The sequence below is a fragment of the Perca fluviatilis genome, chromosome 6 (assembly GCF_010015445.1).
Source record: "Perca fluviatilis chromosome 6, GENO_Pfluv_1.0, whole genome shotgun sequence".
Taxonomy (NCBI): domain Eukaryota; kingdom Metazoa; phylum Chordata; class Actinopteri; order Perciformes; family Percidae; genus Perca; species Perca fluviatilis.
In genome coordinates this window covers 23,107,854-23,120,983 of record NC_053117.1, presented here as the reverse complement: position 1 = coordinate 23,120,983, position 13,130 = coordinate 23,107,854, and the positions used below count along the sequence as shown (strand labels likewise).

The following is a 13,130-nucleotide window of genomic DNA, read 5'->3' as shown; positions in this document are numbered from 1 at the left end:
CAGGGAGTATTCAGTTAAAACAGATCGGTAATGTTGTTTTTCCCACAGTATTGTTTGTCAGCAACCAGTCATATGGTATAGGAGGCAATTTGGTCTTGTTTGCTCTTATTAATCTGGCATGCAATTAACACACCAGTCATAATTTTGTTTTAATGAAACGTAACTCCTGACATTTACGCCTGGTGTTCTTCACCACTGTTTTGAAAAAAAGATTTAAAAAAACGTGAGAAAGGCTAACCAGCTATGTAAAAATTAATGTACGCATTTTCTTTTTAAATGAGTGTTCTGTGGTGCATCTAATTTATGCTGATATGTGGATTTTGAAGTAACTGATAAATATTCTAAAATTCCTTCAAATATTTAAATCCTCTTTAAAGAATAGAAACTTTAAAATGTTACATTTGAGAATGGAATTTGGTATGGAGGTAGAATGGGTTAGCACTTTTAAAGACTTTGGTGATTGCCTAGTCTCGCATTGCCTAGTCTTTTTCGACAACATTACGCTTCCGGGATTGTTCAGGTGCTGCCGGAAATTTCACAGGATGTCCCTCATTTCGACCGGATGTCCGTTACCTTCCGCTTTCTTTGTGTTGGCATTTTAAACTCTGGTCAGTTTATGAGGACTATGGCTAACTGCTCCTCAGATCTCTGCAGGGTAAATCAAGACAGCTAGCTAGACTATCTGTCCAATCTGAGTTTTCTGTTGCATTAATAAAACAATCATTTTATGCATTTTACGCATTGACCTTACTCCACAGCGCTGCGGAGAAAGGTCTGGCTCCTTTTACACATACACTCTTGGATAAGAGAAAAGAAACGCTCTGGTTTGTTTGCATTTCTTTAAACCAATCACAATCGTCTTGGCCTCTGACGGTGGATCTGCAAAATGGACTCGGAAAGGAACTTGTTTTGGTGGAACATTTGCACCCTGCAAAAGAAAATGCCACATACAATATTAAAGTTAACTGTTCACACAATACAGTAACATGACCTATATAAATTAGCTGGATACATGGTTAAATGCAATTTGCTCTTAACATTGTATTGCCGTGTGTATTTTGTCAGTATTTGGTCCAAGTTAGATAGTTAGATAGTAAATGCCGTAAACATATTCTTTATAAATCTTTACAATCATTCCCCGAAATAACCAAGCAGGTTGTTGCACGATCCAAATTTTCTTCAAAAAAAGCAATTTTCAGTGTGTAGCTTGCTAGCTCAAAGGTTGTTGTTGTTGCCCGAAATTAACAGAGTTTTGCAAGGCAAGGGACATCCTGCGGAACATCTGGCCGGCGATTATCCCGTAAATGAACTGTAGTTGATCCAGAATATTGATTGCTTAATTTTTCATGTAGCGCCAGATCTAGCAAATTATCCAGTGAAATCTCTTCAAATCTATAAGATGAATTAACCCTTCGCCCCTCAAATGCAGACTGGCCAAGCATAGTGTAGCATCTGCCAACTCTAACCAGGGTGTGACAACTCTGCGGCTCTGCTCCATAGACTCTCTCATGCAATTATTTCAGTTTTTGTGGATTTCGAGCTAGATGTGGTTAAACATTGTGCCTGGGGCACGTGTAATAGTGATAATCGTTACCTGGAGACGTTGGAAGGAGGGTGTAAAAACCTGTGGAGCTAACATTAGCAGAGTACAGCACATCATTAACTAGCACTATGCTACGCTAGCTACTGAAGGTATAGTGAATGTATACACATGCTGCTTTTGCTTTTTAATGATTTTAACAGTGAATAAAGACGTACCCTGCTTTACAGTGACAGTTGTCACTGCAGTACATGCAGATGAACAGCGCTCGGTCTCCCTCCCTCCCCCCCCGCTCACCGCCACCTGTTTTCGCTGCTGAGTCAGTTTGATATCCTGGAGATCCTTCAAATGCATATTGTAGACCCTTCTGTCTGCTTCTCTTTGAAATTGCTTTTCAGTTTTTTCCAAAATTAGATCAACTTTCTTAGGGGAATGCAGTTAGTGACAGTGTGGGCACCATGCTAGCTGCGACAGCTTGGCGGAGTAGCAGTGGCTAACATCAAACGGACGGGGCTTAACAAAGGGTTACACATTTGGACACACATTCATGGTTCCTTGACAATGTATTCTTATTATTGACTATTCATTTAGGGCCACCAACAGCTTGACATTTTTGGTTGAAATTAAAATGTCTGGCCACCTGCAAAACATGATCCTGCAAAACTAATTCCCACCTGCCCCAACTGAAATTTGTGTTTAGCATAAACAAATATTCTAACATGCTAAACTAAAATGGTGAGCATAAACTTTAGGCTATACCTGATAAACATGTTCACATTGTCATTGTGAGCATGTTGCAAAGCTGACGTTAGAAGTTAGGTCACATCCCCACTGTGCCACTGCTGTGTAGAGCAGTTAGCGTGGCTGTTAGTCTTGTTTCCCCAAATCTCAGGAATGTGAACTGTAACCAGAGCGAGATCCCTGATTTCTATTTTATTCTTTATTTTTACGTTTTTCTTACTGCATATCTGGAATGCCTAGATGGAGAGCAGCTTACTATACAGCTTTATAAGCACCACATACTAGTTTGAGTATATGATCGACAACAGCCAAAGATAAACTAATAATTTATTTAATTGTATATTTTTGCATTTGTATTGGGATGATTCAGCGATGACAAGAAATGCTTAAAAACGTGACAAGACGGAGGAGGGAAAACGCTAGGGGATAGCATATGAGATTCAGCAGACAGTGTTTTCATATTTACCCTTGTTTGAAAAACTAACGCAGTGAAAGGGTGTGGCAGAGGCTAGGGGCAAGATGACGCTGATTGCATAAAACTCCTAGTTTTTCCTGCATATGTGCAAATGTTAGTCAAATGCAAATGTAAATGTGTACACATACACACATATACACATGGCATAATTTTCCCAGGTATGTCCTCTCAAGCTGAGATTGGATTTGGGGTTACTCAATAACTAATGGGCACTTTAGTGCGGTCTGCTGCATCGACAAATGCACCTTTGCAGATACATGTGCCTCGGCTCTCAAGCACACGCGTGCAAGCATGCGTATTACATTTTTACTCAAGCTTACCATATCTCTCCTCATACCTCCATGTTTTTCTCCTCTCTGTTGTGTCTCACACACACACACACACACACACACACACACACACACACACACACACACACACACACACACACACACACACACACACACACACACACACACAAAGGATCAGTAGCTTATAAACTGGCTGCAGTCAGCAGTCAGTCTCTCTGTGTAGTGAGAGGAAGGAAGGATAAATTGCTGCGACTGGATGCAACAGAACTCAACCAAGCCTTACTGGATTGAGTCATGCTGGGATGGGTTTTTATGGGTGAACCAACACGGGTTCCCTTTTGGCTTTTACCAGACAGAGATGGGCTGGAATAGACTGAATTAGTTTAGCTAAACTCTCGCTGGGCTCGATTCCACTTACTGTGCTTAGTCTGCCTGCAGGCCTGGGGAAGACAGGGCTGGAATAGACGGAATTCCCCTTTTTTTCTTTTTTTGCATCCCGCCCTCCCTCTTTCCTTCTTCCATCCTCCCCTTCATCTTCTCCCTTGCACTTTCACAGCAGACATCCAGTGTTGCAGAGCAGACAAAGGCAGCAGCCCTCAGTGCTTCTGTTCCTCTGTTGGCTCCTTAAAAGACGGAAAAGGAGAAAAAGAACAGGGATTTTTCGTCTGTTTTTTTTATCCCCTGCTTCTGTACAGAGGGAGCTGCTGGTGTGAGGAATTTCCAGCCGAGTCTTTCAGTTAATCATCCAGAGGGTTTTTGGATCTGCTTTTTTTCCTTTTCTTTTCTACAGATATCTAAATTTTAAGGAAATCTTTGGACTCTGACAAAGAAGAGGCATATATTAGCGTGTGTATTGCTTTATCTCTGATATATCTTGGCTGCCTTTGCTGTTCATTCATTTGGCCAGTGCTGGTGTTGGTGGTGAAGCCGGGGCAGGCATGGCCCAGCAGGCAGGCATGGGGGTGACCCACCAGGACACCCTGGCAGTGCCCCCCATGCCCAAACACTCCGGCCTGAATGAAGACCTGGTGAAGATCCTGCGGGAGAACCTGCTGCAGCCAGAGAGGCAAAGAGGACACCGGCGGTCGCCCTCCTCTATCTCCCCCCGGCTCTCCCCCCGCAACTCGCCGCGACTGCTTCGCCGCATGCTGCTCAACAATAACACCCATAAACAGAGGCGCTTCACTGTCGCACACACATGGTGAGACTCAGATGGACAGATAGTGACTGGAAGATTGATAGCTATTTTCGCTGTTGTGTGTTGGTGGATGGGGAGCTGCATAGGCTTACAAAGTGCATATGTGTTTGTCTTTGTCAGACGTGTGGCGTTAACCGCACCCTGGCAAACTTTCAAGGTCGGGACTGTGTTTGTTGAACCCTGTGTGTGAGGGAGGTGGCTGTGTGATAAGCCATTTGAGTAATCAAACTTTGTTTGCGGTTTAACTTGAATGCTTTCCTCTCACAGAGAAATGGCAGGAGTGTGCATGAGCAAATCTCTCTTGTAGGCAATGCATGTCAAATCTCCTTGGAGACCCTCTTCTCACCTTAGATTATGAGATTCTCTCTGGCTCTTCCTCTCTGTCAAGCTTAATCTCCGTTTCTATCCCCGTGTGTGTCTATTACCCATTCTTACTCCTTCTACCGCCCCCTATCTTCCCCCCTTCTCATGCTTTCTCTCCTTTTACCTTTGTGTGATATACAACACAATATGTGAAGAGATATACCCCAACGTTGCCTGTCTTGTTAGGTACATGTAGGTAGAGTAGGAAGCCATGCATCGCTACATTGCTACCATCCTGCTGTGGCTTTCTCTCCACACCTGCCTGCCTGCAGTTTTTGACTATTAATTAGTCTTCTATTCCTGGCTGTCTATCAGCCTCTGTTGCACTCGCCCACGCCTCATCCCCTCCCTTCGCCTCATATCTATTCCCCATTCACTCTCCCCCATGTATTTCTTGCCTCCTCCCCACTCATTTTTTTCCTCCCCTTTAACCGATTCCATCATTCTCATCTCCTCCATTTTTTATGTGTCATATGTCTTTCTCTTCCCTCTCCATGTTTCCCCTGCCCCTTCTCTCTCTTTCTCTGCATTGTCTTGTGTTCCACTACCTTTACAATCTCTCCCATAACACACCTCTCTTCTGGACTCTGCAACGTCTCATTATGTAATTCAGAAATTCACATATTCTCACGCATAAATTCACATATCAGAGATACTTTACTGTTACTTGTCATTTCTCTCTTTGATTTCCCCCTCTGCTTCTACCTTAAGGTGTGTTATATCTCAGTGTTTGATCGCAGACAGTTGCTTCAAGTTTTCTTTCATATTCTGCACTTACTGTTCAGTCTCACTTTCTCCATTTTTAATCCCTCATTTTCCTTTTTTCTTCCATCTTTCCTCTACTCTTTTGCATATGAATACATACATATTGTATCATGTCTCCTCCCTGCTTCTTTTGTTTTCCCTTTGCTTCTTATATCTGATGGTGCTAATAGCTTAGGGACATAATGGCTCCTATAGCTTTTTTTGCTATTTTAGAGGCACACTGCTTCCTGTGTAGCTGTATAATTTAAATTTTATGAATTAATTATCTGTGTGCAAAATTATACTCTGTGTGTGTACGTGCAAATGTGCTGGTTTATACATGGTTAATTCAGCGTATGCAATTTCACACACCACCACCATTCTCCATGTGCCACTTTAAGCAGAAAGCTATTTCTCACAGTTCCATATTAGGAAGCAGACACATTTTCATTCTTGGAATGGATTTTCCCTGTTCTGTTTTGACAATCAGCCTTGTCAGGAGCATGACAGTGGGGCAAGTGAGCCAGATTTTCAAGAAAGTCCCACTTGTTAGATATCTGCAACTGATGAAAACAGCAGGGGTGAAAAGAGCAAGTTGCACTGGTGGCATGATGGTGCATTCATTATAGATAAGAAAAAAGAGCAAATGTTGGCTTATATGAAATGCTGCTCAGCATATTTTGTCATGATGTATGTGCCTGGAGGGAGCCTTCTGGTCATTATTTTAAGGTGGCAATACATTTTGAATTGTGTCTTCAAGTTTTAGTATCAATGATTCACACCTGCTCCCTCTTTGAGATCTACTGTCAATGTGATTTTTAGCATGACGTTGTAATATCTAGTTGTCCCATGGATTTCCAAGGATCTTCTATTGTAAGTATGTCTGAGTTAATTCCCTCTCCCTTCAAAAAAGTAGCCCAATTAGAGCTAGAGCACCCAGAAAACAAGCCCGATTTAAAAAAAATTCTATTTCGGTTCTATCATCTCCAGTAAATTTTTTGAAAATGCTTAGTTTTAGTATTAGTTTTAGTCTTTTTTTGTAATATGGGTTATTTGTCGGGGGATTAAAAAAAGTCAGAAAAAGTATTGTGTAATAATAACTCAACATAAACATCCTACAATTTTAGAAATAGGCTATGTATTCACGATGTATTCAACAATAACACCAGTACAAACAATGTACATATGATGATGAGCACATGATGATGAGTTTATTCACAGATTATTATTTTTTTTTTAACATTTTTTTATTGTTTTTTTTAAACATACAAAACAGACAAACACAATCGAACAAGAACAATAACCCTCTTTCACCCCCCACCCTCTGCGGTCTCGAGGAAAACAAAACACTTCTCAAATGTACTTTCAAATTCGTGGGGTTTTTCCCTGTAATAAATTGTCCACATATTTTACCACCTTCCACTGCAAGGCACTTGCTTTTATTTGACAGTCATAATCAAATAGGACTGCTGCTTTCTTCCGACTTTCGGTACCGCCATGATGCCAGGCGAGGGGCACGAACATGTTGTGTTCAATTTGACATGGAATGTCGGAATTTCTGGGTTCCTAGTCAGAAACTACACGTCTACGGGAAATGTTAACTCTGAAAGATATAACGTTATTTGTGCTATGAAAGACATTGAAAAAGACGAAAACTAAGGACATTTACTCGATTATTTTATTTTAGTTGGTTTTGCAAACGGACATTACAGTTTTAGTTTAGTTATCGTTTTTTTTGTAATGCCTCGTTTTTATTTTTATTTCAGTTAACGACGATGTTTTTTCCCACCTAGTTATAGTTATTTTGTTCGTTTTCGTTAATGATTATAACCCGTTTGTATTGTTTAATCTTTTCAAATGAAAAGAGCAAGACCAACAAAATGTATTCTGCGATCAAGTATTGTAGAAATTATGTCTCCAGGCCGTAGAATGCTCTGCAGTCCAATTAATATTATAAACCTTAAGATAACCATACTGGGATGGCATCCATAAACAGCGACATCCTGATACAGAGCTACTCTGAAAATGCAGTCCCAGAATTGTTTCAGAATAAATTATATACATTTTTTTTTTTTTTTTTAGCAAAAACGGTAGCCCATTAGGTGTGGCTCCACAGACAATACTTTTGAGTTGGGTAATTTTAAAGGTCCCATGACATGGTGCTCTTTGGATACTTTTATATAGACCTTAGTGGTCCCCTAATACTGTACCTAAGTCTCTTTCCCATAATTCAGCCTCGGTGCAGAATTACAGCCACTAGAACCAGTCCTACAATGAGCTTTCCTTAGGCCGGTTACACACTGGCTGCGTGGAGTGAGCGTGGCGTTTCTGTTGCGTGTCAGCTGCGTGGATTTTTCTATGTCTTTACACACCAGAAACGTGTCTGACGCGGTGCTGCTGCTGCTAGCCTTGTCTGGACCATACCTGTCAAGTATCCCGTTTTGGCCGGGAAAGTCCCGTATTTTACCCTTCTTTCCCGCCGTCCTCCCGTATTAGTATTTTCCCGTAAATCTCCCGTATTTTAACCTGCGTTATTAAAAAATAATAATACCCCGGGTCCGAGCGGAGTAAAAAAAATAAAAACATTCCCAATCTGAGCTCTGTCACTAGCCTCGCGATAACTGCCACCTGCAGTAGCCTACTACAGGTACTGTAGGTGGCAGTTGTCGCGAGTTTAGTGTGTGAGGTCAGATGATGAGAGACGGATGATGGACGCTTCGACAGAGACGGTGCGCTGCCAAAACTTATGAAGGCTTTACGCATTCCCCATAGCAATGCAAGTTGAGAAAGGGTGTTTAGCACGGTACGAAAGATTGTTACAGAGAATAGGATGACGTTAGACAACAGAACTGTTTGCGCTCTACTCTTGTGTAAACCACTCTGTAAACCACTCTGGCCCAGCCCACAAATACACTCCTTCCAAAACAATCTTAAAGAATGCAAAGTCTGCAACAAATTTATACAATAACTCACTAAAAGAGTAAAGAAAATTTATGTGAAATGAAAAGAAAAACTGTAAAAGAAAAGCAAAATGAAATGAAAAGAATGTGTGGAATGAAAATAAAATGTAAAGACAAGCAATGTTATAAATTGTAAATGTTTTCAGCATTCTGCATCAAGTGGTGATTTTAGCTTTCTTGTACACCTGTCTTAAAATGTAAGGGATACTGGAGCTTGGTTGGGGTGGTAGGACTGCTTGCGGTGGGCGCCGGAAAAATTTCCCTTATTTTCAAATCCAAAACTTGACAGGTATGGTCTGGACACATGTATGTTTCCCATTGATAAAATGAAATACCATGTTAAACATAAATATATACTGATTTGATTACAGCAAAGACAACGTCGGCAATATTGACGGCAAAATAGGCTACAGAATATTTCGTTCTGTATTGACAGGTGCAATATTAGAAAATCAATATTCTTTTTTAAATTACATTTTATTAAAATCTGCATTTATATCAAAACCTAGAGACTTTCAAACATGAACTTTTTGACTTTCAAACATCAACTTTTTGACTTTCAAACATATGTCTAAATGACATATAAACATCTTTTCCTATTGTATTTTGCCTGGAAACGCTTCCAACATGCGTGTCGCGTGAAAAATAGGCGTCGGTTCTATCTCTAGCAGGCACACGTTTTCAGCGCGGCATTGTGTAAGCTCTAACCTGTTAACATGGGAGCCGAAATATAAACGGACACGCCACGCAGCTGACACGCTCCCGCGACGCATGCAGTGTGTAACCGGCCTTAGTATGTGCCATTTCTGTCTGTAGCTATTGAGGAGGAGAGGAGGGGGGGTGGCAAGGTGGAGGGTGGGGGTGTGGCCTTGACCAACTGCCACTTTGCTCGTTTGAATGCCATGATGTCTCTCTCTCATGGGTGGGCCAAATGTTCTGGGTTGGCAAAGCAGAGAAAGGGGGAGGTAATCTTGCTCCTTATGACCTCACAAGGAGCAAGATTCCAGATCGGCCCATCTGAGGGCAAAGGCAGAGCAGGATACCCAGGGCTCGGTTTACACCTATCGCCGTTTCTAGCCACTGGGGGACCATAGGCAGGCTGGGGGGAACGCATATTAATGTTAAAAAACCTCATAAAGTGACATTTTCATGCCATGGGACCTTTAATGGATTTCTTGATAAAAATCTTCTCTCTAAAAAAAAGTCACCATTAGGGGCCGGCTACATTGCACACGTAATGTATGCGGAGCGGACGTTCCAACACTACGCTTCCACTATAATCAATGAAACTGGCTACCACGGACACGAGAGCAGCGTAATGATGCGTATGCACCACGGAGATCTGCTCTACAAGCGTAAAAATAGGACAAAAGTGTCTATATTTCTTTTAAATTAAACTACCGATATAGGAAAGGACTTAATGACTGTCAATGAGCATATTGGCAGTTTCATTTTGAGAGTTTCTGTTTTTATTTCTTGTTTCCCTAACCTGCGTCCTCTGATAACAGCTGACATTAGATTGACGTTTTGACAGCGCTGTGCCGGCTCCAAAAAACTGAAGAAACAACAACAATCCCAAAGCAAAAGCTCACAGTCTCACCTGTGACTCACACAATACTATGCCAGTGTGTGCGCAGACAGTTAAAAGATACATTCTGCGGCACATACACTCAGAGAACGGTCCAAATTCGTTAAGCGTTCAGTGTAGCCAAAGCGTTAGACTTTAAATGTATATTTGAAATGTCAGTCTTAAAGTTTTTAAAATCTCTTATCACATGGTACATTTGAATAAAACGTATTATATAAATTATAATAAGTATATATTATATAAAGCTTTTTGGTTTCTGCTACCACATTCTTCACAGTCAGTGTTTGATACTGTTTGGCCTTCACCTGAGCCTGCTGTGGAAAACATCTCAACACATGAAATAGAAAGAAAGAATGCATTTGCTGTCACATGTCTATGAGGATTTGGACGTTACATGTGTATTTTGTTAGACACTGGTCTTTGCATCATGACTGTTTGCGTGCCAGGAGAGTACGAGTAGGAAAAGAAAGTGATAAGAGAACAGTGACCACTTAATTACTGTGTAACTTATTGGTCATGTACCTGTGTTGTGTCTTGACATTTGAAAAAAACAGAACAAGTGGCAGACAGAATATCAGATAAAGATAAGATAAAGATAACACACTTTTGTGTGTCATGCATGTGAGCAAGGACACTGGAGAGAGACAATTTGTAAGAGAGAGACACCATCCCTTGGCTGAGGTTGACAACTGCAGTGCAATTTGCTCCAATCATCTACTCATTGTTTTACAGCTGCAGGGAATCACAGGGCTACTGCGCTGTAAATCTGGTGACATACACAGACCTCAGAGGCTCCACTCCACACTTCATTAACAAGACAATCCTTCTCTATGGACAGATTGGCCTGATGTACTGCTTCACTGTCCTTATCGGCACAACAACGTGTACACCATACACAAATTGTTTAACAATCACTTTGAGAATACTGTAGAGAATGCATCCCAAATGCTGATTAGCTTCTCTGAATGAATTTGATTGGCTGTATTTATTTACAAAGACATAAAGAAGGTACTTCTGGGGATTTAATGAAATGGAATGATTTTCTGAGTTCAGTGCAAAAGTGTTTGGTCTCATTTTATGGCAAACCTTTAACTCCAAACAGTCCCAACTGTTGACAAAATGTGATAATCGTAAATATTTGACTGGGACTTAATTTGTCTGAGAGGATTTTAAGTTGAGTGTGGTGGTTCTTATTCAATTGTTGCCAGTATTATTACAACCTAAGCTGCAGCACTACCCCCAACAGCAGTAGAAGCATTAATGTGGCCTTTTGTATGGAATTAAAGAGTATCTGCAAAACTGGGTGTGTTGACAACAGACTTAAGACTCAGTATTACATTGTGCCTTGCTATCAATGGATATGTTTAGGATTTTAGTTGTTTTTAACAAAAGCTAACTCACATTAGCAGTGCAATAGTCAATTTGAGAGGGACAGGAGTTGATGGTTGTGATATATACACAGCAGTTCAGGGTTTCCCGCAGCACTTTGCAGTTCAGGCGGCCGCCTTAACAACACACACCTGCCGCTTTAATTACGTCGTCGTCAAAAAAATAATTATATGAGCGATATCCACTGTGTTACTCGCCACTGTTTTTTCCCTTTCATTCCAAACCACACAGGTGACAACCTGCAGGTGGAGGCGGTGGAGACAGGCTCTGGACATACACGCCGCTGTGGACCTGAGTCAGTTTCGCAAGCGGTTTCAGTGTGCATGTGTCCGACAATAGGGGTGTGCATTGGCACTGCCCTCACAATTCGATTCGATTACGATTCACCAGGTAACGATTCGATTCAATTCGATTCTACGATGCATTGCGATGCATCAAAATTCTACTGCACACAACAAGGCAAATTTTTCATCAGTCATGAGGCAATCAGTCAGATATCCTGTTAAGATTTGGCTGAAATTTCATGCTTTTTGGTCTAAACGACATACCCAAATTAAAAGTGGTACAGCTCCCACTTAGTTTGACACTCTGGGGTGTGCCTGACATCATTGGAAAGGAAACACTCACTAAAAATTTTTTTTGTAACAAGTGTCAGGGTGATTCTAGGCCTTACTGACACAGAGTTACAGAGGCTAGAATGGAGGTTTTTTATTTCCGTCCAAGTCATACATCTGTAAAATGATCAAAATAAAATACTGTAAACACATCTGGTGATATACAGATACACCCAGGCCATAGCAACATGTCTCAGGTTATTATAGAAAAAATCCAGATGCCAAAAGACTCAAAAATTGATTTTTCTACAGAAATGTCTGTCCGTTTTGCGGTCATCGGCTTGTCCGCTTTCATTGGCCATATCGGAGGCAAACCTGAACGGATTGGCTCATATGAGATGTCTATCAAAAGCTTAGAAGCTAGGGAATTCGATGATGCCCACTTTGAGCATGTAGCAAGCCCATGCAGAGAAGCTAGCGGCGATAACAAGTGCGGAAATGGAAAATTGTTTCGCGTTTTTCCGTTGTGATTCGGCCAGAAACTTCAACATTGTGAGGCGAACACATCGTTTTGGAATATAAAGCTTGGATATTACATTTCCTTGGACTCTTGGGGATTTATGAAAATCAAGTTTTGGGCAACATACCACTTTGTTGCTGAAAGGACAACGAAAACAGGTATGGATGCACTCTCGACAGCTGCGCAGATTATGGCTTGTTTTAGAGGCTAAGCTTTCAATTGGTTTGTATATTTGGAAGATTTAATGCTTTTAAAGTTATAAAAACTCTCATGAGTGGAAGTTTTATCGAGGTTACAGCGACGCAGTGTCCCTTCAACGGGACAGTGATCCTTGAGAGAATATTGAACAACAGATTTTATTGGCTGCTATGTGTGTATTATCACTCTCCTGTATCTTTGATACAGAAGTAATTGAAACTTTACAACTTTATTGTCCACTCAAGGCCAGAAAATAAACAGTGACATAATCGATTATGGCACTTTGCCGCATCGATGCTGAATCGTGCATGCCCCGCATTGCAATGCATCGCCGAATCGATTATTGTTGACACCACTATCCAACAATGCACAGAACATTAACCGGTATAAGCCTACAGCTGTCCACGGTCATGGAGTGCGGAAAGTGTGTCAGAGCCTCCTGGACGGTGAACTGAGACTCTGTTTCCTGCTTGTCGGTCAACGGTTAATGATCGGTTAACATTTAATTTCATTGTGCTTTCTTTTGGAAGGCTGGCTGCCAAAAATCACCACTTACTAGATAATGAATTA

At 41.2% G+C, this 13,130-nt stretch overlaps 1 protein-coding gene across 3 annotated transcripts in view; it reads left to right on the top strand.

Moving 5' to 3' along the window:
• The window catches only part of pde4d (phosphodiesterase 4D, cAMP-specific), a 221,847-nt gene that overhangs the window by 100,669 nt on the left and 108,048 nt on the right, over positions 1-13,130 (top strand). Inside the window, exon 1 of one of the 3 annotated variants that reach the window (XM_039802616.1) lies at positions 3,892-4,247. The exons of the other annotated variants lie outside the window; for them this stretch is intronic. Coding sequence (XP_039658550.1) covers positions 3,985-4,247 — 263 coding nt within the window. The 5' untranslated portion in view covers positions 3,892-3,984. Of the gene's footprint in view, positions 1-3,891; positions 4,248-13,130 lie in introns of those variants that run through there. 3 annotated transcript variants of the gene reach the window in all.